Here is a 21,569-nt window from a genome sequence, read left to right as displayed (position 1 = left end):
TGAGTACTGTGAACATGCCAGCTTTCCTTAATCGACCTGTACCATACTATCACTACTTATACACTGTAATCACTAAACTAATCCATATAACTCACCTCGATAGTCGTTGATAGCGACGACGAGCGTGAGCGTGGAGCCGAGCGGCACGATGCCGGACACGGGCGGCGCCCACGGGCCCTTGCCCGCTTGGATCTCCATCCAGCAGTCCACGTTGTCGCCTACAAAGTATACATTTTTTTATAAATACGGATATATTTGTGTTTAAAAGTTCAAATATTCATATGTAAAGCCTTTCACTAGAGATCACGAAACATTAAGGCCGGTTCACCGACCATCAGTGCGTACGTCAGTCGCGCTTGTCATATGTATGGAAATTCATAAAACCGTTCATAGCTAGACCGACCATAGGGCGTATTCAGAAAGAAAGCTTGAAACTTATAGGCGCTTGTCGGCGCTTGTCATGTTCATATATTTTCCTGCGCGGGTTACCAGCACTGACAGGAAAATATATGAACATGACAAGCGCCGATAGGCGCTTATAAGTTTCAAGCTTTCTTTCTGCATACGCCCATACGCACGCGAATTTCCATACATATGACAAGCGCGACTGACGTACGCACTGATGGTCGGTGAAGCTCTGCAACCGGCCTAAACATCCTGAAATACATGAGTACAGTGACTATATTTGTAATTAATCTTTATACGTTATACGTAACAAATAGAACTAAAATGTTGTACCGTACGTGTACTAAAATATTACACTTACATGAACATCACAAACAAATAAAATAAATACATACCTACACTTTGAATTATTTAATGTATATCGAAATATTATGTCTATTGAGGGTAGTCGAAATATTTCACTAGTTTCACGTACGAGTACGACTAAATTGTTATAAGTTCGTGTGACGTTTTTGCGTATCGATTAAGAAAGTGTCTGTTTAAGTGCTTTTTGAGTAAACTTTAGCTATAAAATTTGTATAGTACTTACATATTGTTTTATACTATTACATATATATACTTTTCCGAAATGTGGTTTAATATTCAACTAAGTTTAGAGGTACGTATAGAAATTCCTTTTATTATAATCATTATTAGAGCCATAATAAAGCCATATACACTTACACGTTAAAATAGTCTTAATCCTAAATACCTTATTTCCAGACATTTTACCCCCTAAATAATTGAACTGACTGGCAAATTCGTATTATGATCGCAATAAGCATGGCTGGCATCGCTTGCCCTAGCACTGTGTTCTCTAGAGATAAACTTTATAAACAAATATACTACAATAATTTGGAAGCCGTTTTTTCGTAATCGTTGAACAATTCGCATCGCAATCGCTTCGCTTCGTTCCACACTTCGAGTAAATCTTTGTCGTATTGCACCACCACTGTAGAATTATCTATAAACTACGTAAAGGCAATACTACAATACATTACCTCTAAAGTCCAATTGCACGACATCCAAGTCAGCGATCACCATGGGCGGTTTCGAAGCTGTCTTCTCGTAATCGTTGAACCATTCGCATCGCAATCGCTTCGCTTCGTCCCACACTTCGAGCAGATCTTTGTCGTATTGCACTACAACTGTGTTCTCGTAGAACTGCCCGTGTAGGTCTGGAATATGAAGTTTATTTATTAAGAATTTATTCGGATTAATATATTTTACATTGATACATTCAGACAAAACATATTGAAAATGTGATAAACAATTACAGACTGAACTACATGCTGCAATAATTTTCACAATATAAATGTTAATTTACGTTTTGTACGTTAAAAACAACCATGGAACTTTACAAACAAAACTCAATTTAGGATTTCTGTATATGGTGACCACATACAGAAATTGTAAACAGTTTTAAAATACAAAATGTTATCCTATTTCATATATAGGAAAAGCTGAAATAATTTAATATGATTGCATACTGAGATGTCTTTATATTTCATTTCACATTTATATTGTAATTAATTAACATTTTATTTTAACTATCGATAATTATTAACGATTAAACCGTACAAATTATGCATACGTTATAAAATTTCATTAGAACTTGCTGAAATGGACCCTCGTAATCATATTATTAATGTGGGAAAGTCGTAAAATGTTCCATTAAGTTCGATTTAAAAGCTATATTCGTATAGCAATTATAATAGGTATCTAAAAGTATTGCTTGTAATTATACTTAACTAGATATAGTTTACTACGTCTAATACTAAAAATGCGTTCAATTATGTAAATTGTAGGTTTTATATACAAGCTCATAAATTGTAATTAATTAATTAAACATTTGTAAGTATAACTTTCAAAAAAAAATTAAATTATATCATAAAAACAAGGCACATATTAATCGGAACCAAAACAATTCTATTTTAAAAATAATTGTTAGTATAATATGTTACGAAAATCCAAAATTCATTTTTTTCAAGTGTTCATTAACATTAAATAAATAATTGAAATATTTATAAATTATGTGAATGGTTAAATTACATACGTCTCTCGTATACACAGCAAATAATTGAACATTTACTAAATGTATAATCTTGTTAGTGAACACTCATATTATATAAGATCACATCTTTATTGCCGTCATATCTGTAAAGCCCTCGTTAAATACATGTTTTAATTGTAAGTACTATCACCATTCATATGGTAACAACTAGGGAAACATGCAGAAGGCGCATATTATGTTATTTAAAGCTAATAAAGTATAAGCTCTCCGTCCGAGCCATGCCGGTGTTATTCTTGTAGTATGTGGGAGTCGGGATGCTAATTTTCTTAGAAACCGATATTTATATTGTAGGGAAAACTGACATATTTTCTAATAGTAATAGTAGCCGTAACATACTCGTAGCTAAGCATTTTTAATTAATTCGGCTCATAGCAATGTTCATGATAAAGCTCAATTCATTTAATCATAACAAGTAATATGAATTCTTCACGATGCAGAAAGACAAAAACTTGCTCTATTATTAGACTACTAGCCTTGTCGATAATTAACCGTTTACAGAGGTTAGACACAGAATTTTGATATCTAGGTACTCTCAAGCGCGATTTACCGTAACCCATCTCAAACTTGTTTAAAATTACAATGAATTTCGTCGTGAGAAACTGGCAGTGAGCATTAATTTCTATTTATGTGCAAAATATTTCACATAAAAAGTGTTAATTTTTAAATCCTTATTATTGCTAGGGCTATACGAAGTTGAACTTGGGCAAAAAGTTGAAACCCTCTGAAGAACGCGGATCGACCGGCCGCGAGCGATTCTGACACTTACGCACATTTAGCACTATGTATTAGGATATCATTCTTGTATGACATATTGCTGTAGATATATTTCAACTCTATTTAGTGCGACGTAGAATGTACTTTGCATTGCTGTTGCGAGTTGTTGATGTGCAAAGTTCCAGCGATGACGCGGGGCGCCCGTAGGGAGAGGATATTCAAAAGTAAGGATGTCAACTCTATACTTTGTAGAACAGGAAAATGTAAGCAAATTATAATTTGACTTGATATTGCTTGGAATTTTTCATGTTTTTTCTTATTGCATACTTATATATTTGTTTAAAATAATAACGACATGTACATTGTACACTACAATGATAGAATATTATTAACTTTCGGACGAATTATCTGAATTTCATTTTAGGAATTAGTCCGATTCCGTTGTGGTATAGTCCTGAATAGATGAACTCTACGCCAAACTTTTCAGCGGCAGCCCTACAAAGGAGGCAGTTTCAGGGTTGGCGTCTGCTTGTCGCGTTACGGGAAAATGCGCCTTGTGCGTGCTATGTGGTATGGCGAGTGGGGATTCCGAGAAACAATGCGTGAACAGCATTCGAAGAAGGACCGCTCCGTTACACTCGCCATAGTGGACGCGACTAGGAATCGGAGCGAGAAAAACACTTTGTTGAAATGAGACCGACGAGCCGTAGATGCTGACTGGTTGCGATTTATTGCGAAATTGTTACGAATCAACGATAATTACCCAAGTTGAGTGAATAGTGAGGACGGATTTTAATTTATTGTTATAAGCCATAATTGTACAAGGGTGGACATCCGCCACTTAATGCTGCGTATTAGCAATTGATGGAATAGGCAGCTGGTATGAGCGCTGTTCCCGTTATACTTTTTTCTATATAATTACCACTATTCATTAAAGATAATCTATAGTAATTTGTAAATGTTGTTGTGTGAAAATAAATCTTGAACCTGCTTAGAATTTTGAAATACTGTATAGTTTCATTTACGTAATTTTTACAATTACTCTCATAATGATAATTAATTAATATTGTATTATTCACAGTCGTAAAAACCTTTGTATTTTGAATACCTTCGTTCTGTGTCGAAGTCAGTCTCAGTTCTCAGTACTTAGCAAATTTGATGACGGTTGACCAAAGAAATGTTAACCAAAGGTGAACTCGAAAAACGTTACACAGCATGTTTTTCTTAACGCGTTCTTTGTCCTATTACGCGTAAATGATTATAGGATTTCCTTGACATTTATGCAATTATGGTGTAATTTTAACGTATCAACGGGAGAAAGTACGATTTTCTTTATAGAACCGTTGAAAAGGTTAACGTTTATGAGAATATATTACGCTGTTACTGAGATTTCTTATAATAAGTTATTGCTCAATCAAATATCTTTAAATGTTTTTGCAGATTTTATCGGAAATGCCTTCACCGCAACTCACGGGCGTACTTGTTATGTTAGGATGTTAATATTTTTGATGCTATCAGATAATATTTTGGCAATCGATACGTTGACAAGCGGAACACTTGATGACGGTCAATTTTTATTAATATGAAAAAATAAAAAAATACTTAATTGTTTATTTGTTGAAATTATTAGTGAATTGATATTTTTATTAATTAGGAGACTTTAAACGTTATTCAAAATTCTTATATTGATTCGATACATGAGTGTTTGTGTGTTATATTTTCCAAATGAAGCCGTTGGCGAAATTGGATATAATATCTAGTTTTGAATAGTTTTGGCAACAATACATATTTTTAATGGGTCTAAAAATAGGTACCTATTGAACTTTAATGCAAAACTTTCTTTCTGCTAATCTTTACTTATACACTTATACAAATTTCATATACAGGGTGTACCAAAAAGTAGTGATGAACGGAAGCTGAGAGGTAGAGGACCTAAAGGGCTATCCGAATCACCCCCATGTATGTTATGCGATTTTTCGTATTTTCGGAGTTATGACGTTTTTTTCAATTTTTCACCTATCGCCGAGTACGATGATATTTTCACTCATGCTGACGTCAATGATTGCGGAAGATGCTTGATTTTTTTTGTGTGCTAAGCTGAAAGATAGGCCAATTCAGTATGGTAACATTTACTATCGTTAGATCTTTGAATGGAATAAAAAAAAGAATTAAATGGCAAGAAAGATAAAATTACCCAGTATGTTCACCACTTCAAGGGCCCGTAAAAAAATAAAATCACATAAAAAAAGTTTTCCGTTTGACTTTTAAAAACTTGCTCTATCTATCAGATAGCTACCCTGAAAATTTAATTTAATTATTCAGAAAGCTTCAATCGAAAAATTTAAATCAAAATGTGGTAAGTGCAAAAATTGAATTAACTTGATGATCATTAAAACCAATAAATAGGTGTTTAATTACCAGAAATTTTTAAAATAACCCCGCTGTTGCTCAATGCAAGTGCGACATCACCGTAAAAAGTTGTCTTTTGAATGTCTGAATGCCCTTTTATCATTTTTAATGGTTTCTTCTGCTACTATGAATTTCCGGGTTATTTCGTCCAAATTGTGGCAGTCTCTCGTCTTAGTAGTATCCCCAAGGAAAAAAATCAATAGGGTTTATGTCCGGGGACCGTGCAGGCCAGGCTAAAGGGCAAAGATACCCTGAAAGATGGATTGGTCGTTGCAGCCTGCGCATGCGCCGGTGATGCCTGCCTTAAAGCCTGGCCTCCACGGTCCCTCGACCTAAACCCCATTGATTTGTTTCAATGAGAATACTAAAAAGACCTCGGCTACTTGAGAAAATGTCACAATTTGGACGAAATAACCCGGAAATTCATAGTAGCAGAAGAAACCATTAAAAATGATAAAAGGGCATTCAGACATTTAAAAGACAACTTTTTACGGTGATGTCGCACTTGCATTGAGCAACAGCGGGGTTATTTTAAAAATTTCTGGTAATTAAACACCTATTTATTGGTTTTAATGATCATCAAGTTAATTCAATTTTTGCACTTACCACATTTAGATTTAAATTTTTCGATTGAAGCCTTCTGAATAATTAAATGAAATTTTCAGGGTAGCTATCTGATAGATAGAGCAAGTTTTTAAAAGTCAAACGGAAAACTTTTTTTATGTGATTTAATTTTTTTACGGGCCCTTGAAGTGGTGAACATATTGGGTAATTTTATCTTTCTTGCCATTTAATTCTTTTATTTATTCCATTCAAAGATCTAGCGATAGTAAATGTTACCATACTGAATTGGCCTATCATTCAGCTTAGCACACAAAAAAAATCAAGCATCTTCCGCAATCATTGACGTCAGCATGAGTGAAAATATCATCGTACTCGGCGATAGGTGAAAAATTGAAAAAAACGTCATAACTCCGAAAATACGAAAAATCGCATAACATACATGGGGGTGATTCGGATAGCCCTCTAGGTCCTCTACCTCTCAGCTTCCGTTCATCACTACTTTTTGGTACACCCTGTATATATGTATGTATCAATATCTAAATATATTATATTAATGACTATTATTTAAATGTAAGTATATTAAATTTTATGTGCACAAATTTAAATTTAAATTTATACACAATATACGTATATTATTCATATTCATTTACTTATTATATTTATAAAGTATATATCGATTAAATTATATTTAATACAGTTTGCATACCGAACGGGAATACATCCACTGTCAATAAGACATCCTAAGGCGGCCACTGAAAATCAGTGATGACACACTGAGTGGTTGGCCTAATTATGGCATATGTATTTTTTTTAAGTTCCTTTTTTTTCATCTATATTGTATCTTTTTTTTCATAATATTATGTCCATAATAAAGTTATTTCATTTCATTTCATTTCATTTCATCTTTAATTCAATAATCTGCATAACATAGCCCACAATCCTATAAGACCTCTAATGTTGTATAAAAAAAACATGCGTGTTCTAAAATAGGCTTCAAAACGGAAACGTCGCCTCGGAATGTAGCTTCACTAACGTTTTCCATTCATTTGTCAAATAAATTATCGTCTAAGTGGTTACAATAGGTTTCGTGCACACTGAATGTGTGAGTGATTTATAGTAGTGTGGGAGATGGCATTTTAAACCCTTTTAAGATGCTTCAGTGAATATATATCATTAATTGACATACTATTTTGATATATGAATAGCTATTTTGTTGTAATTTTAAAAGATTAACAAGAGATTCGGACGAAGTGACTCCATATTTTCTTTCGTAATATTGTTTACCGCCAATGATTAAGGTTTACGAATTTATATAAATAACAATTAGATCACAATTTATAAATATTGGGAAAGTTAAAAATAACTGAATCAATAATGAAATTGTAGAATAAGAATGTATTATACTAAGCAAATTTATCCCTACATCTGGTTTTCATTTTGATTGATAAACCCTTTTTAATTAGTTTTACTAAAATAATTGTTTGTAAGGACACGTATTGTGAACACTGCCTTATAGTTTTTATTTTACATACAACTTAACGTAATTTTGCAACTTACTGATCAGTTAGCCAATTAGTATACGCTAGTTAGCTAGTTAATAAATTAAAGGGGATAAAGGAAAGGTTCTGCGAATAGCTTCTCGTATCTATTACATATAATATCTTTTACATAAACTTTAAATAGTGTTTAAAGTACTACTATTTTTCATCTGTTATTATATTAGTAACTGGGCCTTTAAAACTGGACTTGATCTATTGTAAAATAAAAATTCTTTCTGTGAAATTTTGAGCCACCTTTTTAAGACTGTATTGTGAAAGTAACCAAAGTTTGACGCAAATTATTAAATTATCCCATATATCTCTTATAGAAGACATAAGCTATACTTGTATTTTATATATAAGCATGTTCATTCAAAATACCTATACAGAGAAAATAGTATACAGTATAAGATGTGCGTAATATTCAAAACTAGATTTCCGCCCGCGGCTTCGCCCGCGTTTGCAAAGGAAAACCCGCATAGTTCCCGTTCCCGTGGGATTTCCGGGATAAAAACTATCCTATGTGTTAATCCAAATTACCCTCTATATGTGTGCTAAATTTCATTGTAATCGGTTCAGTAGTTTTTACGTGAAAGAGTAACAAACATCCATACATCCATACATCCTTACAAACTTTCGCCTTTATAATATATATTAGATATTAGATATAACGCCCTTCACATTCACAATACTATCCAATCCAATACAACACAAATCGATAGCACACCCAAGAATGTAACTGTACCCTTAGCGACGGAATAATCGTGTCCCACAGAAGATCCCATTGATAGATGACCTGCGACCCTAAACATACATAATAGCCTGGCTAATAGCCTATCATTAATCTAGACCAGTCTATGCCGTTCAACCGTAAATATATTTTAGCTTGCTGTTTAATTTTATGCGAATATTATACTTATAGAAAGTAAGGACTTCAAGGGATTTTAAACGCGATTTATTCATTATATTATTATCCCGCGTTTCGCACACTCGGGGAGTCTATTTATAAATAATATTTTAGCTATCTGCAATGTATGTGAAAGTAAATCCTTGTATGGTGAGGAAATTGTAAATAAAATGGATCTCTGATCGAATCACTTCGTTGTCTATCTGTCTGTCACGGTCCTTTTTCGTAGAGCTTGAGATATCAAATCTAAACTGCGGTTATATTACGTTAGATCTTATATATTATTTATTCAAGCGTTGCAGTTTGAATGAAAAGATATTTCCATGGCTTATTATTTACTTAGGTATGTGTTGTTTTTCAAATTAACTTCTACTTCATACTGAAATGCGTCGTATTTAAATACCCAAGTGGTATCCAATAAAAATTCGCAGACGTAAAAAGTAAGAATATTGCAATTATTTCGTTCTGTATATCGCACAAGATAAAAGGCATTTCAACAAAACGACTTAATGTTACAGTAAAAACAATGTCAATGCGAAATTGTAAGGTTCGTAAATTGACAGCTCTTAAACATTCCTTGTAGCATAAAATTGGTGTAATGGTGTTTTACATCTTGGCTTTTTATACCTTCGTGGATTTTGTCGACACACTTTACATACTTTGCGTACAATGTTTGTTTTAAAACCACTTATTTTTGCCTTTTTTACTGTTATAAATGCCAAAGTTCAAAAGAATGATAGTCAATTATGTAAACGCTTAAATAGATTAAAACTTTTAAAGAGATCTTTACATTTCAATCTAATAAGTTTTTGTAATGTCCTTTTTTAATGTTGTCTACAATATAGAGGAAAAAATTACAACGAAATTGAATTCGAGCCATGTCACGATCACTTTAAATTGAACGAATTGTTAACTGTGCCGCAAATTGAATTTTAGTGTGGTAGGTACAAGATAAATTATTTCCTAATGGCAGGTTGGATCTCAAAATGTTTGTTTTTGAATCCTATCTTCTTCTTATATATAAAAATGAATCGCAAAATGTGTTGGTAAGCGCATAACTCGAGAACGGCTGAACCGATTTCGATAATTCTTTTTTTATTATATTCCTTGAAGTACGAGGATGGTTTTTATGTAGAGAAAACGTAAATATGTACCACGGGCGAAGCCGGGGCGGACCGCTAGTTTCATATAAAAATAGAGAAAATAATCGTTACCTATAGATTCACGTTGCAATGCACCTTATTAATAACTATAGAATTTGATTATCAGTTCATATTTTGTATAGTTCAAGAGAACCTTTTTTCGTTTTTATTAATTCTCAATAAGTATTATAAATATTAGGTCGTATAAACATACAGTCTATTTTTAAGAGCGATTTCTATACATTATTAGTTTTTGAGTTGTAAATTTAATTTTTCAACGTCATGTAAATAAACAATTATTTATCAAGTTAAACGAAAATCTAATCATAATGTACACTACAGACCATATGATTACCAGCGTTTATAGATTTCACGGTACATCATGGATTGAATCTCTAACAAACTTACAGCTCTCTCGTATACATATAGGTAGGTAATATTATCTTAATACCTATTACATTATAATTATTACATACAGCATACAATTCTAGTTTAATATTTCGTAAATGTATAAGTTTAATTAATAGGGTGATGTTTAAAATGTAAATAAATACATACTAGTGACATTATATTAGAAATTCCATAACGACATTTTAGTGAATAAATAAGAGGTTAGTATACATATTTAACATAATTATTAACTTAACATAAAAAGGAATATTTTACGTATATATCATCGTTCACTACATCTCTATCTTAAACGACCTACCACAATACACATTTTCTTACCGTAATTTCTAGAACACATTACTAACAAACCAACATACACGACATCCATCATCAGTTGCACACAAAAACTTCCCGGATTATTGCCACACTTGGCGTACGTGATCCTATAAATGTAATTCATTATACCGTAATTTCTAGAACAAGCAAACAAACATACAATCCCACACCACAGATAATATAATAATAGTATCTCACACCAAAAGCAACACAAGAAATAAGTCACAAACAGTAACACACAAAAACTGACCGAGTTTAGTGCCGCACTTGGCGTACATCACACGTAGGTATTTCACATAATATAGAATCATAATTCATCATCTATACTTCTATACTAATATTATAAAGCTGAAGAGTTTGTTTGTTTGTTTGAACGCGTGAATCTTGGGAATTACGGGTCCGATTTGGAAAATTCTTTTGGTTTTAGATAGCCCGTTCTTCGAGGAAGGCTATAGGCTATATATCATCTCGCTAAGACCAACAGGATTGGAGCACTGCGGTTAAAACCGCGGGGCACAGCTGATATATGGATAAGTACAGAACCGTAATTTCTAGAACAACCCCACACCAAACCTACACAAGAAACAATTCACAAACAAACACACAAAAACTCACCGGGTTTAGTGCCCCACTTGGCGTATTCCACGCGTTATTTCACAATATAATATAGTACTATCTCACATATAGAGTCATAATTCATCATTAATCATAAGTACAGAACCGTAATTTTTAGAACACATTACCAACAACCAAACAAATAAACAAACACACAAAAACTCACCAGGTTTAGTGCCGCACTTGGCGTACGCGATCCGAAACGAGAAGTACGTCTGTCCCGTGGACGGCGGCACGTACACGCACCGCGGGTCGCCGTGCTGACCTGCAACAATGCATTTATTTGTACAGTACTGTTATATAATACCACAGATAATATATTTATTGACGTGACAACGTCTTATAATTCGATAGAGCCGGCTGCACGCACGAAAAAACATGACTCATGCGGCGTTACCTCGCTCTGAGGCGTTCCATGTAAGGCTTGAAGTGCGAGCGACAAAGAAGCACAATCGGACGTTGTCGCGTTCAACTATCGTCAGTTAACCGAGTTTACAGACAACCAATTTTTTTTTATTTTATTTATTTACAATCGTTATTGCATACAGAACATAACTACAAATTTCACACACACAGACAGGTCATTTGATGCAAAGGGCGGCTTTATTGCTTCAAGCAATTTCTTCCAAGCAACCCGAGCAACCAATATATTGAAAAAAATAAAATTAAGGCAGATTATGTACACAATAGAAATAAAAAAGAACATCACATAATAAAATAAAAGACAACAACAAAATTATGACTAAAAAATTCTATAATACTATATTAAGTAATAAACACTAGGTAAATCATTTACATTAACTTAGAAAGATAATATGTAAATCATATCCCAATTATAAGTGAACTCTACATTTCCGATTGTTATTATTGTTACTTATTCTTAAAGTCAATGTAATTTACAGCTTGTTTACAGCTTTATGGGGTACTTATTTTAAATGGCATTGATATACGGACCATTAAGAAGAGAGTGTATAGGAATACTTACGCTCTCTTCTTTTACCAGTGTTAGATGGAAATCTAAAATGCTAGCCTCTCACTTTGGTATATAAAGCGTCTTACATTGCCTCCTTTTCCATAAAAAATTGTTCAGCTAGGTTGTGTCAGTCGTCATAAAAATTAGTGATAATTGCTTCTTATCACATAGCACACACGTCATATATTACAAGTATCTTTAAATATTTTGTATGAAAATTTACATCAAAATTGAAAAATATGAACTGTAAAGTTTGAACAGAATCCGTGCACTAGTTTTAAAGTGAATTAGTAACAGACACCTATGTGTTCATTTATCCATCAAACATCCTTGCATTACAAATGCGAAAGTTTTACCTAACTGAGATAATACATAAAATTGAAATTATTTTATGAAGTGTTGAGTTGTGCCCACGGCAAGATACCTTGGGTGGGCTGGGCTTAGTTAATATAGCGTGAAAATGCTTACAGCTGTATCCAGAGAGCACTTTAAATATACGGGCAGTAAACATATTTATAGTTTATACTTTATAGTAATTACGTTTGCCTTTTAATTCATTAATTTGTGATCATGTTCGATTGCGAAAGTGGTTTTGCAAAGCATCTTTCTAGGGTAGAAGTAGATAAAGAAGATTGTTAAAAATATCTATACTAATATTATAAAGCTAAAGAATTTGTTTGTTTGATTGATTGAACGTGCTAATCTCAGGAACTACTGATCCGATTTGAAAAATTCTTTCGGTGTTAGATAACCCATTCATCGAAGAAGCTATATATCATCACGCTAAGACCAACAGGAGCGGAGCCACGCGGGTGAAACCGTGTAGCGCAGCTAGGAATTAATAAAACATTACTTAATGAAGATAAAATATCATATTTGCATGTTTTAAATTAAGAGAAATAATACTATTAGCAGTAATAAAATAGTAGACATTATTTCAATATAACTTTGACTGATTTAGGAATTATAATATTATTTTGCTGTGACCCCATTATGTACTCTAATAGAGACGTTTTTATGTCTTTATACTCAACAACATTACACGTACTTCTGTAGAGAATGAAAACGGTTAAATAAAAGTTAGAGAAAGTAACATTTAAACGCATATATAACGGTCCTATATACGAGTTAATTGCTAATTAACGCCCTACAATGCATGCTACAATTAAATTCATACATCACGTTGCTCTATATAAAATTATATACATTTATTTTTACAGCATATAAATTATGGAGTTTTTATAATGTCAGATATTTATAATTTTATGTTGTTAGTTTTTATAATATTAATATTTATGTTATTTTTAACACAATTATGTTAAATTATGGCACACGGATGCGATAAATTTAAATGCTTAATTTGTTTTATTTTATAAAACATTGCAGTATAATTTATTTAAGCATTTGATTAAGATCACAATCTCGACCTAGAACTGTGGCTCTATCTAAGAATTCATATTAGATATAAGAATATAATTTCTCTTCCCGAGTAAGATTATTTGATTCAGAGATATGCGATGATATCTTTACAATCTATTTACGATCCGCAATTAAATAAATTACATTATTCATATGACTTTGAGCTAGTGCAATCACATAATATGTATTAAAGTTTAGATATAATATAAATTTTCATTTCTTAAATTTTAGTAACAGAATAATCAGTAGACCCATGAGTTAAAAAATGTATTCATAATTATTTTATTCACGATGATATTTAATGACCGCTTAAAATAATTTTAGATTATCTTGAGATCTTCCAAAACAAGTTTCCCTTCTTGGTTTCATTATTTTTCTAAAGAAAGCTCGTTTCGCTATATGTTACACAATATTTATAGTACGTCAGATAGAGATATTTTTAAGGCACGTTCCCAAAAACGAGAGAAGTCTTCTCAATGCTTAATATTATATCATTTTGCGAGCCTTTAATATCTTTACCAATATTAAAACGTTCGTTTTACTAGTCTTTTTTCATTTAAAAAACCTATCTATATTCATATGAAACCTTCGTTTTACTTACCTTTTTAAAGTGAAACTTTAATTACATCGTCTCAAACTTTTTGTTCTGTGTAGCGCATGTCGCGTGTATCGCGGATGCCGAGTAGGTATACCTACTCGGCAGCCGACCGACACGCGACATGCGCTACACAAAGCAGTGTTCGGAACCGTTCGAACAGTTTCACTTTTACCGTGGTTTCATAAAACCACACAACATTTTTTTTCACTTATTCTATCATTCTCTTTAATAAACCAATGTAGAGCAAGCATTACAGCCACATTAAACTACGCCTACATTCAAAAACTTCATTGAGCCTCAATTACACCTGGGCCACTACGCATTCAGAGCGCTACTAATTGTTGCCACTAATTATACACTTTTCGCTTACTTATGACGAATGAAAACTCAAATATTTTAACCGCTTTACTGTTAGCGAGTGTACATATAAAAATATATTATATGGAATTTTTTATTAACTGTACAGGTTGTTATAGTGATATATTATGTACTGAGATCTTATTGAACAGACTACTCATTGAAGTAAATAATTAATAATCGTAGTTTATAAAGTTATAAAATAAGCTATGACATTCCCCAAACGACAAACTACACTATCAAGGTACTTTCCAAATTAGTCGTGTAGTTCAAATCATTTACATAAATTTGGTTAAAGAAAATACTTAACTTATACGAAAATAAAGTTTCCCAAAATAGACCTTCAAGATATTAAAGCAAGTTTATTTTTAATTGATTGGATGATATTGATATAGAAAGATATTAACACATACTAAACAAGTTCCATCTTAATCTATAATTCATATATAAATATAAATACCAGCTGGTTCCGATTCAACATCGAGTGTGTAAAAAATAAATGTATTCTTATAAAACAACTTTTTTGTGTTCCTTGTTTAAGCAATTTAGTCCAGCTTAATAAAGACTAAATATGAGCGACTTATTTCATTTATTTATTGCACATTTTAAAATATAAACATTCAGACAAATGGTATTTTAATACATAATGAGGACTTCAAAAAGAGCGAAAATTGTAGGATTGATCAAACGTTAAAACGCATTTAAGCTTTCCACCATAATATTCGTTTTAATCCTGAAGATACAGGTCAAAAAGTAGGAAATTTGCTTATCCAAACTATTTTCTATCTCTGTACCCAATTTCAAATTTGATATAGATTCGATCAGCTATTTGTGCGTGAAACAGTAACAACTTTTTTTTTAAGTGGGGAAATCTTGCCGTCCTCCGGGGAAGGAGCCGTGGGTTATGTCGGATTCAAACAGTAACAACCTAACAAACTTTCTACCAAACTTTCGCTTATACTATCAGGTTATATTTACCTTTAGAAGAAACAATTCCCTCAAACGGATGCGAGAACGTCAGGTGGACGTCCATGTGGTCCTTCCCGCACATCACTTCGAGGGACTGTATCACGGGCATGCCGTCCGGCCTCTCCGTGGGCCATAGCTCGCCCGCTCGTGCTTTGGTCTGAAAGTAAATATTAAAGTTACTAAAACTTCAAGTTGAAAACGAACTGTTGGAAAAAAAGCATATAAACTTATTGGCCAAAGAGCTTTTGGCTAAGAGGTTAAGCCAAAATAGGATTTTCCGGACCAGCAATCTGGTATTTGCAGCGTGTTCTGCAATAAACGATTGGGCTTGATAGGTCAGCCATTAAGTTCCACAACTTATTAGTAAAACTTGTATTCAAAATAATCATTTCTTACGATTCACAATGAAAATCAATTTATTTTTATAGATTACGTATAGTAAAATTAGCTACAAATCAAATACAAACTTAGATTCCACACGCTTTTAACAATCGCGTGATAAACGCTTAAAGACCACATTCAAAGGGCATTTATTTATGCACCCTCACGATTATTATATAGAATTCATATCAAGAAATTGTAACAACTTGACCCGTCTGAACGAAAACGATTTGATGAATAGCGATTGGTGATTCCAGGAAAAGCGTCCAGCCGTTCCCACGGCGGGGAATTTGCGACGTGAGACAGATATACATTGTTATGAAATTAGAAAGAGAAAGCGCGTTGCGGCAATTTACATTTTTGAAGAAAAAAATTGTACGGACCACATTTATCTTGTGGGCGCACCTGTATTTTATATTAACGGCGTGATTAATCAAACAGATAATATGAAAATTTGATAAATACTTACTGTTATTCGTGATCAGATTAAGGAACGGGGTATAGTTTGCCCTATAATTGACCATACTGGATTTAAAACACACACCTCGAAAATAATAATGGATCGGAAATGAACTAAAAATAAAGCCGAGAAAGTGTAAAAGAATTTCAAGAATGAGCTATCGCACTCATCAGCAGAATACAATAAATAATAATATTAAGAGAGTACAACAACAGTTTTCAATTAAAAATATCCGGTATCACACTGACTCATCAAAGCGTACATTATAGCACATTATAGTTAGAGTCTATGAACTTCATTGAAAGTTCTATCAATAACTCGTGCACTTGAACCACTGAGGAGCCGGCCGCAAGCTGCATTCATTTGAATACTTTACTTTCACTTTATTATAAATTCATCGCGTGTTCATCTCCACTTTACTGAAGATATTTCAACGGTATTGATCAACGTGATGCGATAATGCCATAAATTAAGAGCCTTTTCGCAAACATAATGCGCAATATATTCTTTGATGATTTGCATTTTCAGTATCGATTATTTTCATGTGGACATTCCTAAGAGCTATTTCGAGCGGTGTTTTCTAATTTCTGCAATGTGCATCGCTTTTACTTTTCAGTCGTTGTATTGTTGTATAAGTGAACTGAATATTACGAACTCAACTAATTGTTTTTTGTTTATTATGACTTATTTCCCTTGTAATGCTTTTTCTCTTAAACAATAACGTTTTTCTTTTGTTATTGATAATATCTAATAAGCTAATTGGAATAAGCTGGAATTTTTGTATTTTATATTTATTGAGATGCGGATAATATTTTGTTGCCATAAGTTATAACCTCTAGTTTGTAAATTTAATCTTTACACGGTTATATTAATAAAATAAAATAGATACAGGGTTTAACGTTATTATAAAAAATACAGTACCGACTAAAATAAACATAAAACAACAATGTTCACGTTAGAAAAAATACTGGTAGAAAAACTTTCTTCTACTCTCTTTGACACTCTTTCGACACTAATGAAATACTTCAAGAATCCGCCTCTTGTGAGACAGTACACTGTGGTTATACTTTCCTTATCTCAACACAAGGTGAGAACGAGACAGTTTGCGTGCTAGTAATTTCGTGAAATCGCACTCTTCTATGAACAACTATTATTATTGAACACGTGTCTTTTTCACACTACTTGCATGCAAAATATGGGCGGGTCACATCTCACAATTAGACGTTACGATCGTATACTTTTCAATAAAAACATAGGTAGGTAGGTAGATAAACATAGTGTTCTATGGAGCGTATGGCATTATACTTCTTTGAGAGTAATAAGTATGTACCAGAAAAAAAAACATGCTATGTAGTTAGGTATGTTATTTAGTTTTATATACGGTAGTTGTAGCTATAATATTCTAAATTTTCATTTGCTAAATTGCTTTCCTCTCAGATTGTATTGTAGTGTATTAGTATTACGTGTTACTGACAAATAAGAATAAAAAATTTCGTAATAATTTTTCTAAATAGCACTTTTCTTTTATACATGGTCATAAATCGTAACAATATCACAACAACTTTTTTTTGTCTATATCTCCATTCACTGTACGTTACAAAACATCCATGTGTGTATTATTACATTGTAATAATCGCATTCTAATCTATAACTTTAAAACAGCTCCACGTGTTTGTCTATTATTGATCACAATTGTCTTTTAATTGATCTGAAGAACATGTTTGCCTTTACATCGACAAAGTTATATAGAAGCTTAAGTTTACAAAGAATAAACTGACGGTATTATTCTCAAGTTATTGTTTTATTTAACAAAGAATTTTAAAACTAAAAGCAGTACTAACTACTTAACATGTTGATTTTATGTTTTCTAATTTCTTTTACAAACGTAAACATTCGAATATTCAACCTCAAACATTTATTTATTCAATTAGACTTCTTTTAGAAGCACTTTCGAATCGTCATTACATATTTCGATAGCATTCCTATTAGTCGGCTTTAGCACAATAATTTAGGTTTACCTACAGAGGTTAATCGAATAACTTACAAAGCCTTTAAGAGGTCAATAAACAACAATGCAAAAGGCACTCTACATTTTTCAATTTATCGAAAACGCTTCATCTGTTTCGTAGATTTTATATGTACTTTCATCAAGTGTAAAGCAATAGCAATCGATTTTCATCTATGTTAAACGGATACTCGGGCGCAGTACAGCTGCGTTCACAGAAACGATCTTACGGTAACCGCAGCGGTGGAACATTCTGGGTTGCTTTTTATGTGCCTAGGTGTAAATTAATTAATTGTTTTAATTACATTTTATTTCAAGCAAACAACTGTTTCGTTTGTTGATATTAAATTTATATTCTTATGTGATGTTGTTGTTGGGTTTTGTACTTAGGTATCATATACGATTAATGAAAATGATTCATTTACTTATTTAATACTTGATTTACAATAAATTAACGTAATATATTCACTTTATTTTCAAAACAGCTCAGACTAACTGCTACTGCGTACCTACTAAATAAATAATACAAACATCAAGAATCAAATGAAGCAATCGCAATACAGAATAACTTGTAATAATATCTAAGCGTATCAATTTATGTTCCGTTTCTAAATAACGAATTCGTCTTGGTTACGAATTACCCGACTTTGTCGTTTCTCCCATAGATATTATGCCAAAACCACCGCCCGCAGGGACAGCGAATCGTCTAAACTCGCCTGCGTGTTTAATAACACGCAAATTCATTTTTTCTGTGTAATAATAATAGTATATCAAAGAAAAAATGTATAGATAAGGTCGAAGACGATTATTATCAAAGACCAGCACAAAAGTCTATATTATTTCTCAGGTGAAAAAGTTGAATCAACATTTTGATTTAAAGTTGCTGTCAACATGTTGCGTTGAGTTGATAATGAAAATTAAATACAAATCATTAAAACAAAGTTACCAGCAACATAGTTAATCAACTGTTGCTCAAATGTTTACCATGAATATACGGGGCTTTAGTCTCATTACAACCAATTACTAAACAGTTGGACCCTACATATCTGATCATACGTTCCATTACACGCATCCATCAAATCCGCAATTCAACAAACAATAATCCAATGATTGAATACTCTTCCAAATTACACGATCAGAAGCTGGATTGCTTGTGCCGTGTGCGCGTGCCCGCCATTACAGTAATGACGCTGTGCAGTAATAACAAATGCTCATAGCGGATTATTATGAGATGTGATTTCTACATTTTCACTTGTCACCTGGATTTCCTTTTATATGTTTGTTCTAAACTTATATATTATCCTTGAAAACGAACCGCAGACGCGCTAGATACTCGTTCATGTTTTGTTTATTTTATTTTGAGGACCTTATCTTTAGTTGTAAATAAACATAAAAATAAAAATGATGATCATTGCAAGCCAAGACAACCCAAACATAGTACTGAAATTCTTTAGTAAGGAAAACAACACGGCAACTTACAGCAGTCTATACAAATTCGATATTTTACTTATTATTCCGAAAGAAAAACGCTTCATTTTCAGTAATTGTAAACGATCTCGAAAATCTTTCATTTAAAACCTGTTAAAATTATATTGTCTTGTATTTAACGATTATGTTTATTAGTGGTGAAATCATAAATTCTAATTATTGTATAATTTATGAAAGTTAATGTTTTCTTAGCTATTAAAATATCTATGTTTACGTCTGACTTCGGCTTGGCTTTAAATCAACGACTTTAACAGACAGTCAGCTTATTGCATATGCTAATTTATAGAATCCTTGTTAATATGGAAGATGAAAAGTTATAGTAGGAAGGAATATCTGAATTCACATAAAATTAATGGGAAAACATATTTCAATTGATGATAAAGCAATTCTGTTCTTCTAGCGACAGGTGCCACCTAATTGGTTTGTTATGTTTCACAATTCAAACGCGTGGTCTTTTTTAATAAAATGTATTTGAGTTCGAATAATTAGCAGCGTTAATATTTACCTACTAGTATAAATTTAAATAAAGAATAAATAATAATGAGAACAGAGGAAACATGCTAGTTTTCTATTATATAATAAAATCAACTTACACATATCAAAATCATATCAGTACAGAAAACGTTTTAAAAAAAATGTTTACTATGATATCAGGCAGACAGTAATGTTTATAGTTATTAATCCGCGAAAGCTAAACAAACATTTCAAAATATAAACATAACATACATCTAGTATTACGTTTCAATCAATAAATTTTAAAACCCAGATTAATTTATTTGATGTGTGTCACGTCGTAGGTATTTTAGCAAGTTTTTAAAAAGAAAGCGACATAGATATTATGTGTGAGTCATTTCATACACGGCATTAGTGAAAATTCCTCAGGAATGTGAAATTATTTTATGGTATTCGTCGGTTTAAGTATGACGTATTACATATGAATATTTTATGTGTAATCTAATTAATGTTATTATTTTAATTCCTTCTACGTAACTGATGATATCACTATTTAATTCCAATTATATACCTATTTGTAAATAATATTATTTACAAAATAAGAAACATGGAATTAACGTCGCATTACGTTTTTTATCAAATAATCGAAATATATCTCATTTTAATTGTTAATGTACTAAGAATTGATAAAAGCATAAGCAAATCCCTATAAACAATCATCCACATTAATACTCATTTAAGGTAAATAACATTTATAAGTAGCTTAAAAGTTAAAACAAAGTTGTTTTCCGGGGCTACCTATTTCCACATTTCATAATCGTGTTCCAAGAATAATAAAGATAAACACACACTTAAATTTTATCTCATTGCTGGGTATATAAAACAAACGACTTTTTTACTTCTTAAGACGTGCATATTTGTAGATTATTACACTTTTAATTTAGTACTATGAGTTTTAAATTTGATAGCCAATAGACCGATATAATATGTATTGAGAAGGTAACTAACGAATAGAACAAGTGTAAAAATTATTATCAGTCAGTATTTTTCGTTTTTATCTTTTCCATGGTAGCAGGAAAAAATTAACGTGTGTACTGGATGTAACTGTACTGTATTTTGTAGTTATTTTGTATTTTACATGTCAAATATATATTTTGTTGCAAAGTCAATAGTCCATAACGAAGCTTGCTGTAAAATATTTAACATAGTCAGAGCTATAGAGAAAAATCTTCACACTGGTTAGTGCCACTACTGTTTGAAATTTCTATACGCATTTACCATCGATTTACAATTTACAACTTTACTACAATTCCGTCGTAAATTACGTTGAGTA

At 32.2% G+C, this 21,569-nt stretch overlaps 1 protein-coding gene across 1 annotated transcript in view; it reads right to left on the bottom strand.

The window, feature by feature from the left end:
• The window catches only part of m (zona pellucida domain-containing protein miniature), an 86,981-nt gene that overhangs the window by 24,199 nt on the left and 41,213 nt on the right, over positions 1-21,569 (bottom strand). Inside the window, exons 4-7 of the mRNA XM_090102038.1 lie at positions 15,459-15,606; positions 11,300-11,398; positions 1,446-1,622; positions 96-218 (exon numbers count right to left, since the gene is read on the bottom strand). Coding sequence (XP_089958164.1) covers positions 96-218; positions 1,446-1,622; positions 11,300-11,398; positions 15,459-15,606 — 547 coding nt within the window. The remainder of the gene's footprint in view (positions 1-95; positions 219-1,445; positions 1,623-11,299; positions 11,399-15,458; positions 15,607-21,569) is intronic.

Source organism: Colias eurytheme, chromosome 5, assembly GCF_061535395.1.
Source record: "Colias eurytheme isolate Ceu_HAF_F1 chromosome 5, ilColEury1 Martin Lab GWU primary, whole genome shotgun sequence".
NCBI lineage: Eukaryota > Metazoa > Arthropoda > Insecta > Lepidoptera > Pieridae > Colias > Colias eurytheme.
Note: the sequence above shows the minus strand (reverse complement) of the source record. Positions and strands in the feature narration are given on the sequence as shown.